This window comes from Poecilia formosa, unplaced genomic scaffold (assembly GCF_000485575.1).
Source record: "Poecilia formosa unplaced genomic scaffold, Poecilia_formosa-5.1.2 Scaffold15, whole genome shotgun sequence".
Taxonomy (NCBI): Eukaryota; Metazoa; Chordata; class Actinopteri; order Cyprinodontiformes; family Poeciliidae; genus Poecilia; species Poecilia formosa.
The window spans coordinates 117,482-141,476 of record NW_006799954.1 but is presented as its reverse complement, the minus strand read 5'-3'; the positions used below and the strand labels follow the sequence as shown (position 1 = coordinate 141,476).

The 23,995-nt window shown below is 39.1% G+C and overlaps 1 protein-coding gene across 1 annotated transcript in view; it reads right to left on the bottom strand.

Moving 5' to 3' along the window:
- Nucleotides 1–23,813, bottom strand: part of wdfy4 (WDFY family member 4) — a 53,796-nt gene extending 29,983 nt beyond the window's left edge. The window contains exons 1-42 of the mRNA XM_007546067.2: nt 23,439–23,813; nt 21,847–22,171; nt 20,789–21,046; nt 17,892–18,003; nt 17,106–17,230; nt 16,875–17,003; nt 15,521–15,710; nt 14,982–15,171; nt 14,396–14,556; nt 13,073–13,305; nt 12,865–12,998; nt 12,536–12,642; nt 12,258–12,359; nt 11,551–11,741; nt 9,965–10,680; nt 9,752–9,845; nt 9,036–9,250; nt 8,857–8,960; nt 8,039–8,243; nt 7,878–7,954; nt 7,576–7,794; nt 7,296–7,474; nt 6,975–7,206; nt 6,480–6,631; nt 6,290–6,401; nt 6,017–6,207; nt 5,760–5,912; nt 5,585–5,658; nt 4,671–4,829; nt 4,487–4,581; nt 4,321–4,402; nt 3,969–4,171; nt 3,367–3,533; nt 3,167–3,286; nt 2,903–3,076; nt 2,674–2,826; nt 1,941–2,067; nt 1,710–1,861; nt 1,333–1,571; nt 537–652; nt 264–455; nt 74–180 (exon numbers count right to left, since the gene is read on the bottom strand). Coding sequence (XP_007546129.1) covers nt 74–180; nt 264–455; nt 537–652; nt 1,333–1,571; nt 1,710–1,861; nt 1,941–2,067; nt 2,674–2,826; nt 2,903–3,076; nt 3,167–3,286; nt 3,367–3,533; nt 3,969–4,171; nt 4,321–4,402; nt 4,487–4,581; nt 4,671–4,829; nt 5,585–5,658; nt 5,760–5,912; nt 6,017–6,207; nt 6,290–6,401; nt 6,480–6,631; nt 6,975–7,206; nt 7,296–7,474; nt 7,576–7,794; nt 7,878–7,954; nt 8,039–8,243; nt 8,857–8,960; nt 9,036–9,250; nt 9,752–9,845; nt 9,965–10,680; nt 11,551–11,741; nt 12,258–12,359; nt 12,536–12,642; nt 12,865–12,998; nt 13,073–13,305; nt 14,396–14,556; nt 14,982–15,171; nt 15,521–15,710; nt 16,875–17,003; nt 17,106–17,230; nt 17,892–18,003; nt 20,789–21,046; nt 21,847–21,867 — 6,762 coding nt within the window. The 5' untranslated portion in view covers nt 21,868–22,171; nt 23,439–23,813. The remainder of the gene's footprint in view (nt 1–73; nt 181–263; nt 456–536; nt 653–1,332; nt 1,572–1,709; nt 1,862–1,940; nt 2,068–2,673; nt 2,827–2,902; nt 3,077–3,166; nt 3,287–3,366; nt 3,534–3,968; nt 4,172–4,320; nt 4,403–4,486; nt 4,582–4,670; nt 4,830–5,584; nt 5,659–5,759; nt 5,913–6,016; nt 6,208–6,289; nt 6,402–6,479; nt 6,632–6,974; nt 7,207–7,295; nt 7,475–7,575; nt 7,795–7,877; nt 7,955–8,038; nt 8,244–8,856; nt 8,961–9,035; nt 9,251–9,751; nt 9,846–9,964; nt 10,681–11,550; nt 11,742–12,257; nt 12,360–12,535; nt 12,643–12,864; nt 12,999–13,072; nt 13,306–14,395; nt 14,557–14,981; nt 15,172–15,520; nt 15,711–16,874; nt 17,004–17,105; nt 17,231–17,891; nt 18,004–20,788; nt 21,047–21,846; nt 22,172–23,438) is intronic.
- Between the last annotated feature and the right edge of the window lie 182 nt (nt 23,814–23,995).

Sequence of the window (23,995 nt, the reverse complement as noted above, 5' to 3'; positions counted from 1 at the left end):
TTGAGTTAGGTAATGTACCTCTGCAAAGATACATTAAATTACATCACAAGATGGAAAATGTGAGGCGATGTACCTCTGCTTTTATTGACTCTTGACCTTTTCCCAAAGCAGAGCGAAGAGCACTACTGATGGCATCGAGCGTCCTCTGAGATCTGCTGGCTGCTTTTGTCTTCTGAGATTCTGAGAAGACATAAATATCAATACCTGGGCGCTCACTCTCATGCTTTTTAATCCTGTGTGTTGTCTGCAGAATGTGAGCTTACCTGTGTACAGCTGCCAGGCTTTGTGTGCCATCTCCTCCCACAGGGGGCTGATTTCAGTCATGCTCACCGGCTTTGTCTCCGTCGTACTGCTCGCTGAGATTTCAACCTTGTAGCTCTCTTCGAGCATGTGTTGTCTTTCTGATATTACCTTTGACCAGCAGGCCTCTGCTAAGGACACGAGTTGTCTGTCATCTAGAAAACACACAAAAACAAACATTTTGTATTTTCTGAGAAGTGAAATAAACATAAAATCCCTGAAAGAGGGAGTCAAACCTGTCGTAATGTCTGCTCCATTACTGAGGTTGGAAGGGCTTTTACTTCTGTGAGGTAAAGGGGTTGATTTCTTTTTGTGACCCTTTTGTGCCACACATCCAAAACCTTCTGGGTAGCTACAAAAGAAGGATATGCGTCAATGTAGAAATATGCTAAAATAATTAATAAGTGAACAAGGCATAAGTTTCTGGTATTGAGGTATATTATATTGAGGTATATTATATTTTTTTGTCGCATTTAAAAAAGCGACAAAAAAAATTTGTCCATTCTTAAGGTTCATCGTCCTTTCAAAAAGAAGCCAGATACAGTTTTGACATGACCAAGGTATTTTTTGGCTGTCTGGTGCCTGGAGTTCTCCTGCCAGCTTTATTGGTTAAAGCCTCTTTTCTTTTTTAGAAAAAAAACAAAAACACTTTTTTCCCCCGATCACATATGTACCAATTGTGAGCCTGTGAGTGTAAAACAAAAGGTACCTTCATCCTGTGAAAGGTCTTAAACCTAAGGTTTTGGAGGTAATTCATAAAATAAAAGAAATATGAAACAATATCAAGGAAGTCAGCAGAGTTCTACTATACAGAGCAGACAGGCAAAATATATTTTATATTCTAAGCAATAAGCACTCAAAAACTACCCCTAATTTTGGTATGTGTGTATTTTATGTTTTTGAAATGTTTTCTACCAAAAATTTTTGTGACAATACTTTGACACTATGAAAGAATGGTATTTATACTAGGGAATATAATGTTGTATCTGTCTAGTAGTTTTGCATATTTTTTTTTTTTACACTTTTTTTTACCTGCCAGAGCGAATCAGCAGCAGACAGTGAAGTAGGCAGGTGATGAAGTTCACATTAGCATTGTAGGTTGCCATGAAAACATCCCAGCGTTCCATGAAGGTCTGCAATGCCCTGATGACAACTTCCCTCTCTTCCTGGGAATGACGCGGTTGGGACAGGAAGTGAAGCAGGACTTTATTGGCGCATGAGTAGAGGGCCGACACAGCCCTCTCCCTTTGAGTATGAGGTTTCCCCACAGCCTAGAATCAGACAGACGATGGCTGAAAAACTTGATCTACATTATGCATCTCTTATTGCTGAAAGGCTCTCTAAGTTAATGACACGTTGCTTTGAACTTATCTAATACATTTTGTGAAAGCCGTCTGTCTGTGTCTCACCACCATAATCTGATCAGCCAGGAAGTCGAGTAAACTTTCAGGCTCTCCAGAAAATGTTCCACTGTGAAGCTTCTGCAGCACAGTCCTACAGAAGAGCACCACATTGTCCATCAGAGTACCCATCTCTCCTTCGGCATTCTGATTATTGCAGTCTAACAGAAAAAGTAAAAATTATTTAATTTCTGTTGAGTACAGATTCAGGTGTATAAAAGTAATGTGTTGTGATGTTACCTTGTGAGGTGAGATGGGTGTTGTTATCGTCCTCATGGCTGAGCATATGGATGATGTTCGTGGTCAGCTCCACCAACTCAGACTGAAAAGTCTGCCTTTGCTCCAGCGACGTGCCATCAGGACAAAACTAGGCCAGAAGTAAAAAAAATATTTTATCTAACGGCAATTGCATAGACGATGTGAGTGAAAACACTTGAGGAAATGTGCTGTTTCGGCCCTCTAGGTGCTTTTTTTCCCTCCGAGTGGTGAATAATTTGATCAAAAACACCTTAGCTCTGCTTTGTTTGGTAAATGAGCATAGAGTGGCACCTTCTGGAGAAAAAAGAGTTTTGCAGAATTTGGTCAAACTGAAGAGGAGTTTTCAGTGAAAAAAAAACAACCTTTCTGCTGTAGCGTCCATCACTTGATCGTGACTGGAATCTACAAGATGAATAATATAAGATATGCATAGTACAAGCCTGAAGTTTACATACCCTGATGTTGAAAGCAAATATCGAAGGTTAAAGTATTTATCTATCCCTCAAACAGTCAAACCGATACATCTACTCTTAAAAAAATACACTTCTATGTTTAGATACATGTTCATTATAAAACCAGTTATGATGTGTTGGGATCAAGCCTCAGATAAAAAAAAAGACTGTTCAAACTCCAAATCCTTAAAAGTCCCAAATTATTTTGACATTCATGGTTTCCTGAGCAGCAAGGTGACTGATGGCATGGGCTGGAAATTCACCTCCAGCAGCAGAACTATGGGATGTGTGTTGGAGCTTGAAAACACATTTAGAAGACTGTCCATCAGCAGAATACGCATGAAGTCGAGCACCGGCTTCCTCGTTGGATGAGTGCTGAATGTGCCCTCTCGCTTATTTGTTTTGCAAGGGTTAGTCTATGGCAAGAAAGAAAACCAGACAATGAAACTCCACAGATAACTTATAGGAGAGCTTCATGAAATCACAACAAACCTCTGAAATCTCCACAGGATAAACAACGCTGGCGAGTGAACGCAGGAACTTGGGTGATGCCCACAGTGGGTCTCTTGGTCGGAGATTGTGAAGGAGACAAAGGAACTGCATCACACTGGCTGGGAGCTGCACTTCCCATGGTGCCTCACTATCAGATTCATCTGTAGATAAAGGCTTTTGAAACAAGAACAGAAACGCATGTTCCTCACTGAAAATTTTCTTTAAAAATACTTATGAGAATCTGGACTCTTAAGTTCTTCCAACCTGAGAGATGATAACTTTAACCAGCTCCAGGAGCGTCATAGCAGCTTCAACAGAAAGCTGCTGAGAGGGAGCTTCCCTTTGGCTCTCAATTAATTCCTGCAGGGCATCATCCAAATCGAGCTACACGAGAGATTCAATGACAGGATGATGACAAAACCGGTACTGTAGGGGAGGATTCAGGACTGTGCAGAGTAACCCACCTCTCCAGCTGTCATGTGACTGGTGCTCCTCCCAAGTAGGACAGCAGCTAGAGCTTCATATACCTGAGGCAGGTGAGTGTGACTGACTAACAACTCCAGGAGAACATCAAAACCCGGACAAGTGGTGCTGAGGCACTCCTTGGACCAAGGGTGGACTCGAAGGTTGTCTGGTAAGAAGGCGAGGGGTCAGTGATTAACAAAAGGTAAGATTTATTTTTTAAAGCATCATTAACTGGTGTGAGAACCATGACATACCTATTTGATTAACCAACAAAATGGCCTGACCTTACTAAGGTAATCGACTGGTACGAACAAAGATTATTTTGCAAGCGACTCCTTTTTGTGGCTTAAAAAGTGCAGATAAACAAAATGGCACAATAACTGAAATATTAGTTTTTATAAAATAAAATGGTCACTTTTGTTTTTGTTGTATTCGTTTTGCTGTTGTGTCTACAACTTAGAGTTGATCTAAGATTGAACTGTATTATTTAACAGGACTGTATCTCAAAAATAATTCAAATAACCAATAAAACCCACAAAATTCCAATGGGATAAATAAAAAAAAAAATAATAATAAAAAAAAATAATTAAATTTTGTCTACCCATGATAACAAATGGTTCCTCTACGCCCTCTATGAGCGTCCCTGACATCACTCCCTCTCTGAAGCTGCTCTGCTGTCCTGGATTGGATAGAAACTGTGTGAGCAGGACGAGGCCCAGTTTTAAAGTGGACGGGTGGAGGTGGGCCTGAAGGAAGAGCAGGAACCAATCGCTGCCGAGAGATTGGAAAACTGTGGCCTGGTGACTAATTGGGGGATAAAAAAAAATACAAAAAATAAAAAAAGATTAATTTGGATAGGTATTCCTGCCATGATATGATTTTATGTCAAAAAAAGATATACTACCTTTTATTTATACACTGATGCTTAAAAAGCAAAACGCATTCATTCTCACCATTTTTGAAGGCCGTCTGATTTAAGGAGTTCAGAAATTACAAGCAGCATCTTGTTACGGATGCAGACGATGCTAGTTGGACCTGAAGGGGAGAAAAAAGCCCTCTATCAGACACAGATGTCAGACATGCATTGTCGTCATATGCATGGGATTGTTAACCATGTACCTGACATGTCATTTGAAACTTCACAGTCCACTATCTCGCTGCTTTCATATTTTTCACTGGAAGGAGGGAGTGTGTAAACCAGGAAAAGCCCAAGTCTTATCACACAAAAAGACACATGCAGAAAGCATTAAATTATAAAACAGGTTGTTAGTATATAAAAAAAAAAACAACAACTTCAGACTACCTGTTTATGTCTGAAGACGTCATGTGAGCCTTCAGTAGTAAAGTGATGATGTCAGAGATAATGTGGACCCTTTGGAGGGTTACCGCAGGATCACAGAACTCAAACAGCAGCTTGGGCAGCAGGTCCATGCTGTGCAAGACCACTGCATTCCTGCTGTCACTGCTCGGTTATGATGAGGGAAACGGAAACAGCACCAATATCAATCACAATCTGTTCCCGCAGACAGAAAATCTAATTCAACAATCCATAAAAGCATTCAGTCCTCTCCTCAGCCTTCCTGACTGATTCTGCTGAACGTTCCCTTGACCATTTTCTGCTCTACAGTTCTGTGATATTGATGACAGGCTTCTCTGTCCATTGACAGAACAGCCAATAAAAGCTGTCAAATCAGAACAAGGTCCTTTTTATTGTTTTACACGATTTGTTGGCTGTGACAATTAACAGTAAATTTAAATAAGTTTAGGCTATCTTCATACAGGAGTAAGAAAACCAGTCTCCAAGATCTCCACAATCAACTGAACAATGCTAGATTGTGGCAAAGTTTGAAAAACTCATTGCAGTATGAAGGTAGGCATGATCTTATTGTGATTTTAATTCCCTGCTAACCCAATCACAACGCTAACTCTAAAGGCATTCTGCCAACAACGTCATTCACAACAAATTTCAACCTGGTGGTTATTATACCAGTTTTTGAGGCTTCAACTATTGTAAAATCATCACAACATTAGTGTCTTTCCTTATAATCTCACAGAGAAAGCTTTGGGAATACTCCGGTAAGTGTGGAAACTTTCAAGCTGCTTTGTGAGTAACAGGGAGTAGAAGACTATCAATGTTCTGGACAATTTTAATTGTTGTGGTACAGTCCTAGTCTGGATATGGACTTATAACAGCAAACCACATGCTCTGAAGATTACCTGGAGGATTTCAGGATATCAGCAAAGTATTTTAGGACTGAGAGGTCCAGGCTGTCTGGCGTATTCTGCCACACCTAAAAATGAGGGATAAAGAAAAAGTTTTTATTTCAGTTAAAGAAAAAACAAACAAAACTCTTCCATATGTTTAACTTTTAAAAGCTATGCTGATTTTTACCTCCAAGTCACACAGCAGCGCCTGGAAAGCAGGCGTGTCCTGTAGGTAACCAGTTCCACAGCTCATCTCCACTGAACTTGAGAGGCACAAAGCCAGCTGAAAGGTTCGATGGCTGACAAGATTGCTCTTCATCTTCAGCAGGAAGGCCAACAGCTAGATAAAGTACAAAATACAACAAAACAGACCCGCACTGTAAGAAAATGTTCATGCCTGAAACAAAAGTGATTTTACAGATGTGTTGCTAAGCTCAGAAAAACCTTGTATCCATTGATGCGGTTCATTTCGGCCTGCATTGCGGAGTTCGTTTCCAGCACTGAGAGAAGAACTTTAATAGCCGCGTACAAAGAGCTGTCATCCGGCGCCATGGCAACAAGACTGAGAACAACGGCAGGCCCACCAACATACAGAAAACCAGTGGAAGCAGACTTGGGGATGAAAGTTCGGACACCTGGAAAAAAAAGACACTCCAGAGATTAAAAATAAAACTCAAAGACTTTTCAGTGAACTTTTCAAAACCTTATCTTGCTTACCAAAACGCCCAATCAAGGCAGCACCTATGGTGCGAGCTGTACCACTCAGGTGCTTGCTAATGTTTTGAAGGAAAAAAACCGGTGTTGAGTGATCTCGAGACGTTATCCCCATCTGTAAATACACAAAATTACTGTTATTCTTCTTGAAAACGACAGAATCATGTTCAGAAAGGATTCGCCTCAGCCATACCTCTTTCGCAATGAGTCTGCAATCCACCTCATTGTAATCCTCTCTAATCTGCACCACATTTGTTAAAGTGGAAACTGCAGGGTTGATGCCAAAAGAGACCCTTTCCTCATAAACAAGTCTGAGCGACGAAGACTCGGCATTCGGATCAGAGCCTGGAAACAAGCGCTAAACATGTAACCATAACACCATGACAAGTAAACATTTCTTTCATATGAGTCAAAGAAACATTATCAAGTTTAGAAACTACAGTGTTCAGTTATTGATTTTGTACTGCAACAGAACCAGGGCCTATTCTGAGAATGCTAAAAAAAAAAAATGAACATAACAGATAAACATGACAGTAACTGATTAGACCTGGTTGTCGTGAATATACACAAATATGCCTTCTCACTCTATAAAAACTAAAAACAAAGCACAATAAAAATTTTAACTTCAAGTACTTCTTGAAAATAAACAAATGACTTGTTTCAGATCTCTTGCGAAACACAGACTCACCCGTGTTACACAGAGCCAGGAAGTTCCCCAGGTATGCAGTGCCTTGTGTGTAAACCACGGCCACAGACTCTGAGCTCAACACCTCTTCAAACAGGTGGCAGGGACCCACACGCCACACCAACGCCGCATGATCTTTCCACATCGCTGGAGTCCCTATCAGTCCATACACATCAATCACAGCTGTAGGGTCCATGGAGACAAACTGACCTGGGAATGGCTGAATATACTTCATCTGAGGAAAACAAGTAAAAAAAATTAAATGATGTGAAACACTAGATCCATTCGCTCAATCATCAGCTCCCTCTCACATCTCCCATCTACCTTTCCTGTTCCCACTGCCTTTCCATTGAAGTAGGCTGAGGTCAAGCAGCTTTTCTTCACATCTTTGGCCATGACGACAGCCAAATGGTGCCACTGGCCAGGGACCAACATGCTGGAGCAGCGGAACCTGAGCGACGAGGGCAAAGAAGTCGGAGAGCAAACTTCTGGCTCCATCATATCTGAACAAAACAAACAGTGAATGGGTCTACTTGGGCTTCCTGACAGTTCTGAGAAATAAAAAAAAAAAAGACAAACAAAAGCCAACTTCTGCTTCTCCTACCTAGGTATGTGAATGCTTCCTCCTCTGTGGAGATGACCAGACAGCCATCATAGGCTGAGAAGGAGATTGACAAACAGATATATTGTTGTTCAGTTCGCGACATGTGGCGGACCACTGACAGCAGACGGATCGGGTGGGAATCACAAGCTGAGCTGAACCTGTTGATCTGGAACCAGCAGGTAAATGACAGGCCGGATGTTGGCGGAAAGCCTCTGCATTCTTGAACACGAGAGAGGCATTTAACATTTTATACATCACTAGATAACACACAAAGCAGTTGAACAGTATGAATTATTAATTACCTCCTCCAATTCCACCTGTTGCGATAGAATCAGCAGTCACACCTTTCACCATGGCTACAGAGGGAAGGAAAAGACACCTACAAACAAACATGACGTTGGTTAAATGATCGATTTTCTGCTGCAGATTTTATTGCAACATTTTTTTTTTTTAAACAACTCACCCATATCCACTCTCGCTCATATCAAACTCTACAAAGGCAGGTGAGGAAGACACTCTGTGTGGTCTGAAGGTGCGTGGTGCCGTCATGGAAACCAGACTGACAATCTGGTGGGCAGGGATGGCAGAACCGAACGATGTCGAAGGCTGCAACAAGCTGAAGGACCGTTTCAGTGTCTTCCGAGAAGATTCAGCATCTGTGTTCTCATCTGGTTTAAAGAAGAGAAAGTTTAAAGAGGGACAAGATATCTGCAGGAGCTCTGAGAGGCAAGCGAGAAAAATTGCTTTTCAAGAACCCATCTCTGATGTAGCCCAACTTGCAAATGTGATTTGTTTCCTTAGCAAACATCCCTGGAGTTTTATTGGTTATGAAATATGTATTTGGTTTTTATTAAGATTAAAAGTGAAGGAGGAGTTATAAATAACGGGTCCTCTCAAGGACAGATATTAATACAATGATCTAACCTGCCTTGCACGTAGATACCCAGACATTAGGAAATACAGAAAAAATTAGATTTTTAAGACTCAGGTTTCCAAAAACTTTCATACAAAAGACTAATTCGAGCATGTTTATTTTTCAGTGTTTGTTATTCTACCAGATGTCAAGATGAGTACAAAGGACTTCCAAATGTTTTATTCAAACAATCTCAGATTTTGTTCAAGAAAAAATATTTGTGCATTAAAACATACTTTAAGGTCAGGAAAAGACAACCGTTTGTCAGACTTAAAAAAAAACAGATCAATAACAGAAATATTTTTACTTGCCTTTTAGGGCTTCTAGGACTTGTACAACAATCATTGAATGTTAATTGAAATGTTTACCCTTTGAATTTGATGTCTGAAGTGTTGGGTTGTTTTCTGTCGGAACCTGCTTGGATGTTTGGTCTGCCAAACACATGAGAGGATCTCCTAAGCACAGGAACTGTCTGAGAGGATGCAAATACAGAAAACTTCAGCACAAACACTCAAACATCAAACCGTAGCAACAGGCCGCGTCTCACCTGAACTCAGAGTGCGAAATGGCTTGGGAAGAGAGCTTCTCAAAAATCCGCGTCACAGGTAGATGCAGATGGTGGTTCGGAGACAGCAGTATGCTGCGGCAATGAGCCAGGAGAGTGGACACCAGTCCACCCTCACACATTATCTGTCGGTTTCGCTCCGATTTGACCATAGATAGGATGTGGTGAGCCAGCGAGCACTGCACCTCCATAGAGAGCTGCAAAAATAAAAAAAAATTAAAAAAAACTGAATTAAATTCAAGCCTTTTTGCAAGTTTATTTTACTGAGTGTGCTTAAATCAAAACTAAGATCCCTTAAAGCTAACATGCAACTAATTAATTTAGACTACTTGTCATTTCAACTGAATTATTTTCATGTAATTTTTTCCTCCTTTTTTTGCCTGTATTTAATTGTGTCATTGTCGTAACCGTGTTTTAATTGCTGCTGCATATGTTTGCCAGCTCCTCCTTGAAAAGAAGTTTTAAATCTAAATGGGATCTTATTGGTTAAATAAAAAAAAAATCACTACATGTAGAAGAATAAGCAAAACTCCTTAGAAACAATACTGCCCACATAACTGATTAATCTTCTCAATCATGCTACAGGCCAAGCTGTTTACAAATGAAACATCTGATTTCACAATTAGTTCATAATCATTTGTGTAAATTAGAAGGACTGTGTCAATCGTATCTTATTTAACCAAAGCTACCGCAGTCACCTGTGGGTCTTCTGGAGCAAACACATGTGGGAGGAGAGTCATGATCACTGTGACTGCTCCTGGATGAAGAATAACCTGATCACATGTGAACTTACTGTAAAGCATAAAAAATAAACAAATTATTCTCAATGTGACACTATAAACAAGCAGTCTTTGTTAACCTCTTGGTTAAAAAAAATACATATACATTTAAAGGAATCTAGTAATATCTACCTAAACTGGGTCACAGTACTCATGGTGGGACTGCTGGGTGCTGTGTTTTTGAAACTTCCTAGTTTCTCCTCTATGGACTGTGGACCTGAACCTGACAAAACTGATGGAGGTCCAAAATTAACTCCTTCATGTCCTTCTGGTCCATGTAGTGTCTTGCTATTTTCGTCACGGTCTCCACCGGACTCTTGTCCCAGTTTCAAAGCCTGAGGAGAGTAGGTCCCCGTGGCAAACTGGTCTAGGTGAGACAGCAGCCGTATGCACATCTGAAGAGTGATGGGCAGATTTTGCTGAGGTGAACCGGAGCAACTCTTAGGAGCTGCCAAGGCTTCTGCCAGCTCAACAAACTGAAAAAAACCTGAAGACTGGTTTTCATCTGAGGTCTGAGGGCAGGAGCATGTTTCTCCTTCCCACTCATGGCCTTCAATGTGGAAGCAGCCCAGTTGGAGAAGAGCATCTGAGAGCCTCTCATAAAATCCCTCGGTTTGAAAATGGTGAGCATTTACAATGTGAAGATGGACAGCCAGAGCCATGATGTGCAGAATGAGGAGAAGCAGCTCCAGCAGCTGCTGATGCCCCAGAGTCTTCCACACGTCTCCGTTAGGGGGATCAGACAGAGCTCCCTCCATGTCCACCATCAGAGACAGCAGTCCAGTGAAGCCTCCTGCCTTCCTAAAGGCGTCCCAGGTGTTGGGGCTCTCCAACACTCTCAGCACAGACTAGTGAGACAGAGCAATGGACAAACACAGTTACAACACATATGAATCAAGCAATTCATTCTTTTGGTTGAAAAAGAAATTTAAGACTAAGCTTTTCTCCAAGTCTTGGCTTGTAGCGCATCTTCTTAGTCAATTAAAAAAGTGTCATGAAAAACAGATGAAACATACAGATAAATCATAAATCATTTCTAGTAACTAGTTTTTGGTTGTGAACAAAATCACATTATCTTTATTGAATTTAGAGAGCTAATCCATCAGGTAGGTAATGTGTGAGACAGAACGCAGGGAAAAATGTGATTAAATGAAACTGGAGTAATCACAATGGCTCTCAACACTCGCCAACCCAGGTCGTAGCCAATCTGATTGCCACCTGTTATAACCGCGTTAGCACAAAGAGTCGCACACACGCGCAGTCCTGCTCGTGCACGCGATGCACACGCGAAGACACGAAGAGCGTTCATGTGTGAGTGCTCCTTTTGCTGCCATCTATAAAAATGGACACATACAGTAGGTGTGTAACTTAGTTAGGCTTTAATGAGATCTTTGTCCCATTCACTGATCCGATAGAGGTGGTAATCTTCAGAGCTACACAGCACAAGTCTGCCGGCCTAATCAAATCTGTCCAGAGTTAACAGCTAAATCAGTTTTAGCAAATCAATCTGCATTTGTCTGTAATGCAATCAAAGTCCCACATGCTCAGAAAATAAATTCACAAGCTTATCATGCTTTAAGTGCATTACAAATTGTTACAATTGAATGTGGAGCGAAACTGCATTTAGAGCTCAGCTGAGATCTCCAAGCATCTGAGTGCATCTGGATAAGTGTGTGTGTGAGCTGTCATCTCCGCTTGTCTGTACATGTGCTGCATACCAGCAAGAGGTCCAGCTTCAACCTGAGCTCCTGCTGCGTGGAGGAGCAGAGGGCTCCGACTGCTGTGCTCATGAATTCGTCGGGGTTGATTTCGGCAAGCTGCTCCAAAATGCTGAGCGTCGGACCCCGATACTGATCGTCATCCAGGAAGATCTTTATGTAGGGGACCATGCCGAGATCCCGCAATAAAACTGGAAAACACACGGAAAACACAAATTAAAAATTATACTTCATTATATTTAGATGAGTAAAAAAAAAACAAAAAAAATACATAAAATGATTTACACTTTAATGGATTAAAAAAACAAACTAAAGAACGCCACTGTGTATAAGATTACTTGTATTTATCTGTATGAAGACAATAAAATAAAACACTGCTACCCACTGTAATTTGGGTTCACCTGTACAACACAAAACTCTGTTAAACTGTATTAATCAAACAAAGCTATTTATAATTAAGAATAAAATAATAAATACATAGAAAAATAAATAAAATTGCATATACTTATATAAATAGATGTATATAAAGCTGCATAAATGAAATGAAATAAATAAAATAGCGTAATCCCGTAATTTCGCTGCATTAAATTAAACTTAATGCAGCAAGATTTATTTCAATTTTAAGAAGGCTGTATGTACTTTCATGAAATAGAAGTTCATACATTTATTAAAAACACGTCTGAATAAAATTAACTGAAACAACGTACCTGTATTTTTAATAGATCTTAAAGTAAGGGTTGAAACAACTTGAAGCATGCATGTAGTGAGTTGTCTCTCATTTTCCTCCACAGACTGCAGCTGCAAAGGATCTGAAAAGAAAAATTCACCTAAAAGTGTTAACAGTTAAGAAAAATCACTTTTGGCTTCAGTTTATAATGTTAAGAGACTTTCACACCTTAGTGAGCTAAAACAAGCGCGGGTAAGCAATTTTTTTGATATTTTCATATAAAAGATAAATATTTAACATAAGTTTCAGAAACATTACCAGCCTTCCTCAGGATTTTAGCCCTCCTGCGAAGTTCTCCAAGCAGCAGCTCGAGCAACCCCCAGTCACTTAGCACCTCTGTTAGCATAGTGCTGTGTACAATCATCCTACAAAAAAGGAGAAAGAGACGGCTTTTGCCATTACTGTAGAAAGGAAACAAGGAGAAATAAAACACTTTTCCAGGGATAACTTCATTCTACTTCACCTGAGTCAAAGAAAAAAATAAAAATCCAGACAAAGAACAAACATGTAAAAAAAAAATAAAAATAAAAAAAAAGAAAAAATAGTATGCCATTCTGTAAATCCTGTTAAAAAATGCAACTTCTCACTTGTGAAAACACTGAACTGCCACCACACTAAATTCTGTCCTTGCCGCTCCACCAGTCCCAGCCCAGTTCTGCTTGAGTACACCTAGCAGGGCTCGCAGTGTCTCATGGGGTATGTAGCTCAATTTAAACACCACCTGAAAGACAACAAGGCAGTTAAAACTAATCACTTCAAAATCTAAAACAAGTCATTCATGGTGAAAACCCCTACCATTTCCAGCATAGAAAAGAAAATTTTCTGCACAGGCAGCGGTTTACGGCACACACGGGTCGCTAGTTGGGCCATCGATTGGACAGTCCACTCCAAGAGGAAAAAATTAGCCGGGTCCTTCTCCCATATTGTCTGCAGGGTTCGAAGCAGCTGACAGCAGAAGTGAGAATCCTGGGAACGCAGCAAAGAGGCCTGCAGCAGGTGGAAGGCAGGAAGGTTCTTTACTGCCAGACCTGGAGATTTTTAAATGTATCATTAACTTCTGCTTTGTAAATAAGTTATTTTATATATATATATATATATATATATATATATATATATATATATATATATATGCATCCATTAGATTGGTGTAATCACATAATTCAACTTGCATAATACCAATCCATGCACAACTTAGACAAACTTCCTCTGTAAGAGTTTTCTCTGATAAGGTCAAACAGCTAATATTACAGACAAATACATAAAGTCTTTATAATACACAGCATGCAGGGCCAAAAAGATGAGTTAAGTTTTATGTGCCCTGATTGCATCAAAACAAACAGATTTCTGGCCATAAATGCAAAGAATGTATTATAATCTCCCCTAATAACATTTGTCTGGTGCCTTGTCAAAATATTTAGAAAAAGTCCTACATTTAACGTGCAAAAAAAAAAAAAAGACTTTTGCTTGTAAATAAACATAAATCTATTTAATAATGGGATTCATTTCCACTCTTAAAACTGTATCATGTTAAGTTTTTAAAAACAGCACCAGGTCCCTCTGCTGGAAACAGATCTGCTCCTTGATGTGATGGATGGCTACAGAGAGGCTCGATCTGTGTATGTATATTATAGACGCTCTATTTATGAGTGCTGGATGGAAGTGTGTGTGTGTGTCGATGATAGATGACTGGCTGCTGTAGGCCAGTGGTGAATGGATGCGGGGCATCCTAACAGAGTTAGAGGGGGAGCCTCCACTTCATCATCCCAGACATAATCACCTCAGCTTCCTGTTAAGTTGAGGGAGGCTGCAGACTGCAAAGGGGGCAGCGGTACGGGGAGTGAAGAGTCAGGGTCTGTGGGAAATCAGCCGAGGGGGGTTGATGCAGTTTAGCTGGATTATACGAGGGCAAAAGTGCAAAGTAGGGATGAAGTGTGTGGTTCCTTTGAGTAGGCTCCCCCCTCCCTGAGTCCACCTTTGCTGAGCCATGCATGTGATACTAATTACATAGTAATTTGTAAGGAGTAGTTCAGAGTTTATCCTCATGAAACAAGTGGAGATAATAAGACAGAGTTGGCAAGAGAATAACAATAGAGAAGGTCTTAGAAAGACCTGACCAACCTTTAGTGAGTGGCGGATCGAACTTGAAGCCTGCAGGCTGGGGATTGGGCACACAAAGAGCCACTTTCAGCTCTGCTTTTCCAAGGAGAGTGAAATCTGCGATCAGAGCCAACAATTCGTCCACAGGCTGAAACTGATCCAAGGGCACGCCTTCTTCACAGCTTATTATTGAAAAGTCAGGAGGGAAAAAAAGACCAATTAATAGCAAGGATGAATAAAAATGTCACCATTTTAACTCAGGATGCAGACAAGTCTGGCTGTAGATAACTGCACATTTAAAACACTTTACACCAATTAGTTCTTTCAGCTTCATCTTGCCGTCTACTACAGTGCTTTGCAAGAGCATTCCCTCCCTTTATTATTTTTAATTGCATTTTTATATGTTATAATCAAAACCTTCAGTGTAATTTTACACTGATAGAAGGTCATGATTGTATTTTTTTGTCTTGTTTTGCATGTTTAAGACTAAAATATGAATCTTTGCATAAGCTTAGTAGTCACTTTCTGAGTGTTTCGGTTGAATTAAGTTCTGGATTTGGAGTGCGTAACTTTAACACTTAAATATACTTTTAACATACAATCTTACCGTTTGAGGATGTTTTTCAGGGCCTTGTAGCCGTTGTTGGTGTCAAACTCAGTAAAAAGGGCTGGACTCAGGTAATAAGTGTCTCTTACAAAGCTAAACACAGCCACTGCCACCTCAGCTAGCATTGATCCTGAAACTTTGGCTTTGATGTGCATCAGGTTCTGGATACATATTCGAACACAGTTTTTGCCTTTGGAGAAAAATGTAAAAACACACAAAAATTAAGCAGTAATACATTTCATTAGTTTCCTAAATATTATTACACGTAAAAGGCCTGAAAAGTTAGGAAAATGAAATATCAAGCTGGATAGGTCTGATAACCTTCAATAAAAAAGATGAAGTTCATGAATGAGCAGATTTAGCTAAAATATATATGTAGTAGTATTCAGAAAGGTTACCTCACCTCTAAAAGACAACAAGCACAATAACATCCTTTTTAAATCAACTATTTTTATTCAACTTTTGTCAGTCAACTCCTAACTGACAGTGAATAAAACAACAAAACATTACGTATCATCATTAGTTTTTGGTTATCTTACGTAATAAACTTGGAACCGTTTTGTTTGTTGGTACAGAAGAGACAGCTTTGAGAACGCATGACGCCTGGTGCCTCCACTGTGGACTGGTCTGATCCCATAATGATGTGAGTCCGATGATGAGACACTGCAGCTCCTCAGTCTCTACCAGCTGTTCCACGTTGTGTGGGTACTTGGAAAGTTGAAGGAAAATCTGCAAAAACATATGCAGAGAGAAAAATATTACTAGGATGTCTGTGCAATGTCCAGAAAATATACAAAAATAAATGGTGTTGCATTGTAAGAATTATGAATTTTTGAGGTCCAGTTTGTTAAACCTGAGCATAAGGATTTAATTCCAACATAGAAAACTGGACTTTCCTGAGCCCAAATTTGGAATAAAATAAACTTCGTATTCATTTTAAAGTTGCATCAAAACTGTCAAAACTGCATAAACACTAATAATTGGCATTTCTGATGTTTCATCACATAAAAACAGAAGCATACATAGCACTGTCTGCTATCTATGACAGAATATTCCTTCAGTGTTTAAATGCATAAGTAAAAAAGAAATGTATTATTTCATGGTTATTGACAGTTAGCATAACAATGCTTAAATCTGAGTGTTCCCATCTTAAAACCAAAATATTTCAGGTGTGATCTGAGTTTCAGACAATTAAACACAACATTAGGACTGTTTAAAACTCTAAGGTCATGACACAGTCCTCCCAAAAAGAACAGGATTTTGTAATTTTGACCTATTTTTTTGAATCAGTCAATAAAGTATTTAAAATATGTCTTAAGTCAGATGAACCTCTGTTCTGTGGACATAAGGAAAAAATAGAAAATAATCATAACATTATAAAAAGTGCCAAAAATCTGTCAGTCAAATTTGTCCTAAAAATAATGAAGGAAGTTAGAAAAGATTGGAGGAAGAACATCTGTGGTCCTAAAATGTATTAAGAGCAGAAGGATGGTACATCAAAGATGTAATTGGACTTAAAGGATTCACTGTCTTTCATATAATCCACCCACCTTCCTTTGGAAAACAACATGGAGCAGTAATAATTTATCTCTTAAATTTTTGATTTAGAGTGATGCAAAACAATGGCACAAAGAAATTACTTGTACCATTGTGCATTAGGTTAATTTTATTTCCTTGTCATCAGTAGACAAAACTCCAGTTTGGACGTTTTGTTCACCAATTTATGTTCTTTTTTATTGTGATTGAATAGTAAAACCACTGTCTGAAAATTAGTAAGAAAGCATCATACACCTAAAGAAAAGCCATTTGTATTACCTAAGCAACTGTTGATAAACTGACTCCTTTAAAGTGGAAAATATAGAAATAATGAGTGTCATTTCATTGCTTACTGACCTGTGTGAGAGGCTTCTGGAAGGTCAGCTCTATGGATGTGTTCTCCTTTTTTGCAGGAAGGCACACCAGTAAGTACAGACATTTCACCAAAGCAGCAGGCAGCTCTGGGTTTAAATAAGATAATATTTCCTGCAAACACATAAAAGCAAAGGTAACATTCAGAATGGATTGTTTTTTTTTGTTTTTTTGTATAATTTATCTGCAATAATATAATTGGTGTGCATCACTTACTGCAGAGTCTGATGTGAGCAACAGAAGGGACTTTAACAGGTTCCACCCAGAACATGTCTCTGCTGTACAACTTGTGTTTCCATCTGGTCTTTTGAGGAAGTGAACGACCTCTTCACGGGCCTGCTCTAAAATGATACAAGATATTTAGCGATAACAAATCATAACAGAATAAAGCGAAACCAAAAGGCAGTGGGGCTCTAACTTTATAAAGATTTTCTTGACAACAAATCTAAAGTGAGTCACACAGTTGCAGAAAAATTAGTCATTAAAAGGGAATAAATCATCATGAAAGTTTAAGACCTTTGCATGAATAAGACTTTATTTTGACAAGGTGGTAGTCAGAAGAACACAGGCAGTTTTTTCAATGAAAAAGTTGCTTTTATTTTCTTAGACAAAACACCAGTTCAGATGGGTTTGACCAGCTGGGTCAAAAATTAGGACACAGTTTGTTGTGTCAAATACTTACAACACACATACTTTCAACTTTGTTGAGACGGGTATCAAAAACAGAACCAGGAAGTTCCCTAAATAACCTAATGCAATCTATAAACAAACTTCCACAAATACAGCTCACTAAAGTGGATCTGGAAAGAACATCATGATGAAACTGAAAAGCTGGAAGATGGTTTTGCTGTTTATTGCTGTCCATTTTCAAAAGTATGACCAACACAGAAAAATCTACTGGAAAAATGAAAGGCACAAGGGGAAAAAAAGAGAAGTAGGGAGAAAGTCGGTCTGCTTTGAATTACCAGCAGTGCATCTGCTGATATGAACACAGTTTAGTACCTGCGGGCCGTCCTTCTAGTCTTTTGTAGATATTATGTATGAGAGAGTCAGCAGTGAGAGCCGCAAGGCCCTTTATATCTGTGCTATCAACTCTGGCACCTTCTTCACAAACCTGTGATCAGAGAGGAGAAAGCACATTTAGAATAAGCCACTGAAGAGATTATTGTGAAATGTGTAAATACTTCAGGTTTTTTTTATTTCTGATTTCTGTCATTGGAGTAGCATACTAGTCCACATTGTAGCAAATGCTGATGCAAGGGGGAAAAAACTGTTAATGTTCCACTTCAAATCACAACTTCAGTTGTTTTGACAAGTGAAGGCTGCCTTAATTTACTTGTCTTGTCCCAAAGCAGGTGGTAAAATCAGCTAATCTCTGTAGAAAAAAAAAGACCATCAGCAAGTTGTCAAAATTAATTAAAAATGTGTTTAAAGAACTCAGTGGAATGAAATTCGATGGCTGGGCAGCTGCATTGTGAGTTCTGCTGGAGTGTGGCAAGAAGCTTAGTGCAAAGGGGATTGTGTGCATAACCATGAAGATTCAGAGAGACCTGTGAAGTGAGTTTGGTGAGGAAGAACTTGACCACCTGACCTTAACTCAACAGAATACATTTAGGATAAAGTTGTGAAAAGAACACAAACAACTTTTCATTATTTCTTTTTATATTTCCAAAGTAGTGTAATGATTTTTGTTTGTTTATTGTGGTATGTTTTAATCACGTAGTGAATTTTGAATTGCCTTGTTGCTTAAATGTGATCTACAAGTAAACTTGATGATGATGATAATGACCACCTTCCTTAGTGTTTATTTTACAGGTTGTCAAATTGATTTAGAGTCTGGAGAATTAAGAGTCCAATAGAACCCTTTGTGAGGCACTGCTACAGTCATTTCTCAGTTATTTTTATCATGTGGCAGACAGAAATCATTCTACTTCTGAAGACTGTTCTTAAATTGTGGAGGGGAACATGGCCATAAACATAGCTGAGAAATGACTGCTATTTGTCAGACTGATGTTCACATAAGTAGTGACTGCAAAAGTTTCACAGCAAAGCATTCCTAGAATAACACTTTATTTCCATAGTACGTCATCTTGACATGCCCATTCCAATTTAACATCCACCGACCCATACATGAACATATAGTTACCAAAACTAAACTTTAAAAGCGGGCCTTCTTCCACTGCAGAATGGCTCAGGCATGGTGCTCAAATATTCCCTCAAAGTTGCCTTAGTATTTTAAATTACTTGTTGTCACATTGCCTGAATACTCAACAAACAGCAACAGACTGTATGTTTTAATAAAATGTCATTTAAAGCCAGCACTAACGTTCTATAATTTCAGCTTCAGCCGATGAATTACCATTATTCTCCAGGTAGAGCACCTTAAAACAACCCTGAGCGTGGAAGATTGCCAACAACCCTCATGACCCAGCAACCATATGATACGTCCCCCATACAGCCAGGTGTCATGATAACAGAATGTATTTCAGTGTCCATAATTAGCACCCAGCTGATGTCAGGAAATAGTAGTGGTGATCAGAGGTTTACACACAGCTATCATTGGAATGAATGTCCCATTATTATGAAGCAAGGGGGCGGCAGTTTAATGTGGTCAGAGTGTTTGGCTAAAGGGGAAATGACATAATGAGAAAGAACATTATGTGGAAATTTTGAGGCTACATCACAGCATATTAGCATGAGCATTAAAGCTTCAGTCCAACTGGGCCTTTTAATGAAAAATGACCCAAATCATAGAGTTAATTTTAACAAATGCTAGCAATTGTATGCAAGGTTATGAATAAAACAAACAAACAAAAAAAGACAAATTCTCTGCATTTAGGAAATAAAGATAATTTTTGTGATCCTCACTGACCTAAAACATTTCATCTAATGTAAAGTTAAAACAGTAAGATCAAAATACATAAGCTAGTAGTGTAACATTCATGCAGAATATGACTGTTAGGCCAGCACTATAAATGGATATAAAAAGCTGACAGTTCAATCTCTTAAATAGTTTCTGTTCTACATTTACAGTTTCTGCAGATCTCGAACAAAATGTTTTCCAATAAGTTTTCAAAAAGTTGGCGAGAAGGTATAAATACGTCTTTGAAAAGCACATTTAACGGCATTCGATGACTTGAATATATTTATTTAAAATGGTCATTTTGGGTAAAGCACAATAAAATAGAAGTCTTTATTAGACAATAAGATAACAAAGAATTCATGACATGCTAAGCAGTCTTTGTAATCCTATAGGAAGATATTAAATTACGCTGAATTTGCTGTTCTTAAGAGAGGCCATAAAATCTGGTCAAATCTCTGGTCATGAGACCTTTTCATTCATCAGTGTAGACACAGAGCTGCACACAGACCAAAGGCTGATTACATCTGCAGCTCTAAGTCTGGTCAGCAGTGTTACACATGCAGAGATGGAATTACCATGAATCCAGGAGTGAGGGAAATAAAACAAGAGTGAGGTTTAATTTAGCCTTGACAAAGTTTGAGCAAAGAAAATGGTCTGTTGTCTCAGCTAATCCAAGCCAGACCTGGAGCTATGAGTGTGACGCAATACTCTTATTTCATGTGACAGAAGTTTGTCCCAAGTTTGCAGAGAGATATTGTAGAGGTTCAGTACAGGCTAGTGTTGAAATCAGCTGAATGCCAAGCATCTAATGTAGCTTCTTGGTATTTTATGCGGTTCTGGAGACCTAGTTGTATTGTGGCATCCACTTAACCTTTTGAAAGCTAAGCTAATAAATGTCGTTTATCCATTTAGATAATATTATGTAGTAGAATTCTTTTTCAGAGTAGCAAAAGAACGAGTGACATTGTTGACAAATATAATAGTTTGAAATGTGCAAACAGGTTAAAATGCGAGATCAAAGATGGAGACATTATACCTGTGTGTGAAGATGAAGGATTTTAGGCAGATACTGCTCTAGGTGCTTCAACCGATGATGGCCGGTTTTGTGGTCATGGCTGGAGTACGTATAAATCCCCAGCGCCTGTAGCTGCTCTCTGAGCACCTGAAGGAGCCGAGGGTTTCCAGAAGAACCCTCCACCTTTTCTTCCTTCGCCTCCACCGATGCAGACAACTCGCCCGAAGCACTCAGCTCTCCTGTTTCCTTATTGATCCTCTCTCTCTTCATAGTTTGGTCCTGGAGAGAAAATATGGAGAAGTCCTGAAAATGTTTGTTCTATTTTTAGGTGCCACGAGCTTCTGTGATATTTGCAGATGCACTTAATCATATTTCCTTGGTCCGTCTCACTTCCTCATCTGAATTTGTCCCAAACCAAACCTCCTTCTCTGCTCTTCTCAGCACATGTTGGAACTGATAAATAAGATAACAAACTGGCTTCTGGCAGTCATGTGCCATTCTCATTCACAAAGGTGGCCTCTATGAGGAATCAGCATGCTTAATATCATTAAAACCCTAGTGCTAAAAACCCTCTACTTTGTCCTTTACATACCAAAGTGTCCTAGGCAACTTTTAACAAGATCATTTGACAACAACGGCACTGACTGTGTCGTTATCATAGTGCGTCATTTAGTAGAAGAAGAAGAATACTTCTCTATGGGTGCCAATGTGAGCTTTACACCACATGAACAGGTGAAGAGATTTGGAGTCTTGCTGCCAAACAGATTTAACTGGAACACTGTTTCCTCGTCACATGGTATTACTTTGCAACGTTTCTATTTAAAGCAGGATTATAATCCACAATGATGGGAAATTTGTACTTAAGAGGTAATCTGATCAAATGCACCAAGTTAAAGAATGTGAATAGCAATGTTTTAAAGAATCCCAGTAATAACTTGTATTTCATATAAAAAATTTAGATTGTTTTTGGTTTGTTTTATGAATCCCAAAATGCAAGGATGCTGAGAAGCATAACAACTCCATGCCTGATACACATTTCACAAGAAAAACCATTCATAAAACTGACGGAAAACCCTTACCTGTAGTTGTGTCAGAGCCATAAAGAGGCTTCCTGGATCCTAAGGAATCGTATCATATGTGTTGTGTTTTTCCGAAGGAGTGAGTGGTCTGTCTGTCTGTATTCCCATGTCAGGGGAAAGTCATGCCAGGACCTGCTATTGCATGACGAGTAACGCACGCCACCAGACCCCGCTGCGGAAAAGCACGCCCCTTATGAATCTGCACCTAGTAGACTTTGAACAAGCACTGTAACTTGTGTCAGCTGGTTCAGGTCATGTGCTTTCTCACTTCCTCAGAGAAGCAGAAGTGAAAGACTGTTGCTTGGCTGGTTAGATGAGGCCCTCCCTGCAAGACAAAGAGGAGCTGTTGTTTTTAGAGGCTTGCCATCTTACACTTTAATAGTCTGAGTCACCAGCGATCTAATCGATCACCAGAGACATCAAGAAATCTAAAACACTCCCCTAGCTTTATGTGAAACTGAATATTTTCTTCTGAAACAATTTTGATTTCTAATAATAGTTGGTGACAGACATGATTTACTGTATCTGAGCGTGTATTTTTATCTGTAACACTTTGCACAAGGAGTTCTAATGAACGAAACTGTGTTACCACAGATCTTCAGCAACGACAACAGCTCATGCTGAGAGGACTTTATAAACTATATAAAGTTTATACTTACTGATCGCTTAAAAGATCAGTAACAAACTTGGTGAATAAATTGTTTAATATTTAATTTTCAAGCCAGGGCAAATAGATGATGTTTAACAGTTACAGAAAAAATTTCAACAGACCTAGATTTGGATCTTGTAAGAAAATTAGTGAATTTTGAATTTCAACTAAACAAAAAAATGGCAGAGGAAATGTGAGTAAACATCGCCATCTTGTGGGTATAAATGATACACCAGTCTGACAATAATTAGACTGAAATAATGTCTCTAATACAAAATACCTTCAAGCAGGTAATTATTACTAAATATACCTTATGTGGCACAGGTTAACCTTGTTAAAACCTTCAGGCAATATTTTCTAAGGGCTACACAGATGAAAACCATCAGAGAATGGGCTCCAAATGTCCACATTTTCTAATATTTGGACAAACTTCAGAGCATTTAATGATAAGGTTCCTTGATGTTTGATTTCAGCACCGACACCAGAAATTGTGGGATCTATCAAGAAATGTTCTGCAATGGTTCGCTGAGATCTGCCTACCACTTTTATAATGTCACCTTCATAATATTTCCCATTCTTATGGAAAATACTTCATGCGGAAGGTTTCTTAAAGTTTTCCTGGGGGTTTGCACCTTATAACCTTCCGTGACCATCAGGAAAATATCCAAATTCCCTACAACACTCAAAATCTGACCTTTCCTGGGCCTTTAGGAAACAACTCTTAAATGTTCCTGGGAGGTTCACAGTTTAAAGCATTAGGAAGTAGTTTCTGAAAGTTCCTACTATCACACTTTGGAGAACTTTTAGGGAACGTTCTTTGACAATTACTTTACAGTACGGTAAATTTTGGGAACTTTCAGGCCATGCAAAGGTCCAAAACGATTAAGAAGTAACCTTTACCGGACCTTTAGGAAATGTCAAGGTTTCCGGGAGGTTCACTCACCTGTAACGTTGAATTTTATTTTTTTTTCCTCATTAGCACTTCTTAACAGATGACTCTATAACGCGGCTGGTGTAGATTAACAGAAACATATTTTTGTCCTAACAGTTCTAAAACAACTTGAGAGGGAGTCAGTTAAAATGACCTATTTAATTTGCCCATTACTGAGTGTTAGAGAATCTGAGTTCACAGAAACCCAACCAGCTCTGAACAGACCTGCTAACGAGCCCATTCATTTGATTCAGGTGTGTTGGAGCAGGGAAGCACGTGAAAGTTGCAGCTCTCGAGGACTGGACTTGAGAACCCCTGTTTTAGAAGCTCAGCAGTCTGTCTTTGTAGTTTGTGATACATAATTCAGAATGTGTTAAAATGTAAGTAAAAGCATGAACCATGACGGCTTTAAACTTTAACTACTATTAAACTGACTCTATTCCATAACTGAACCGAAATATGCTGTTTAAGTTGTTGTTTTCGTTTGCATGTATCTCATTAGCATAATAATGCATACGTCATCTAGTGCATAGCGATCTCAAGCGCAGTAGCAGTAAGTCACGTGACCT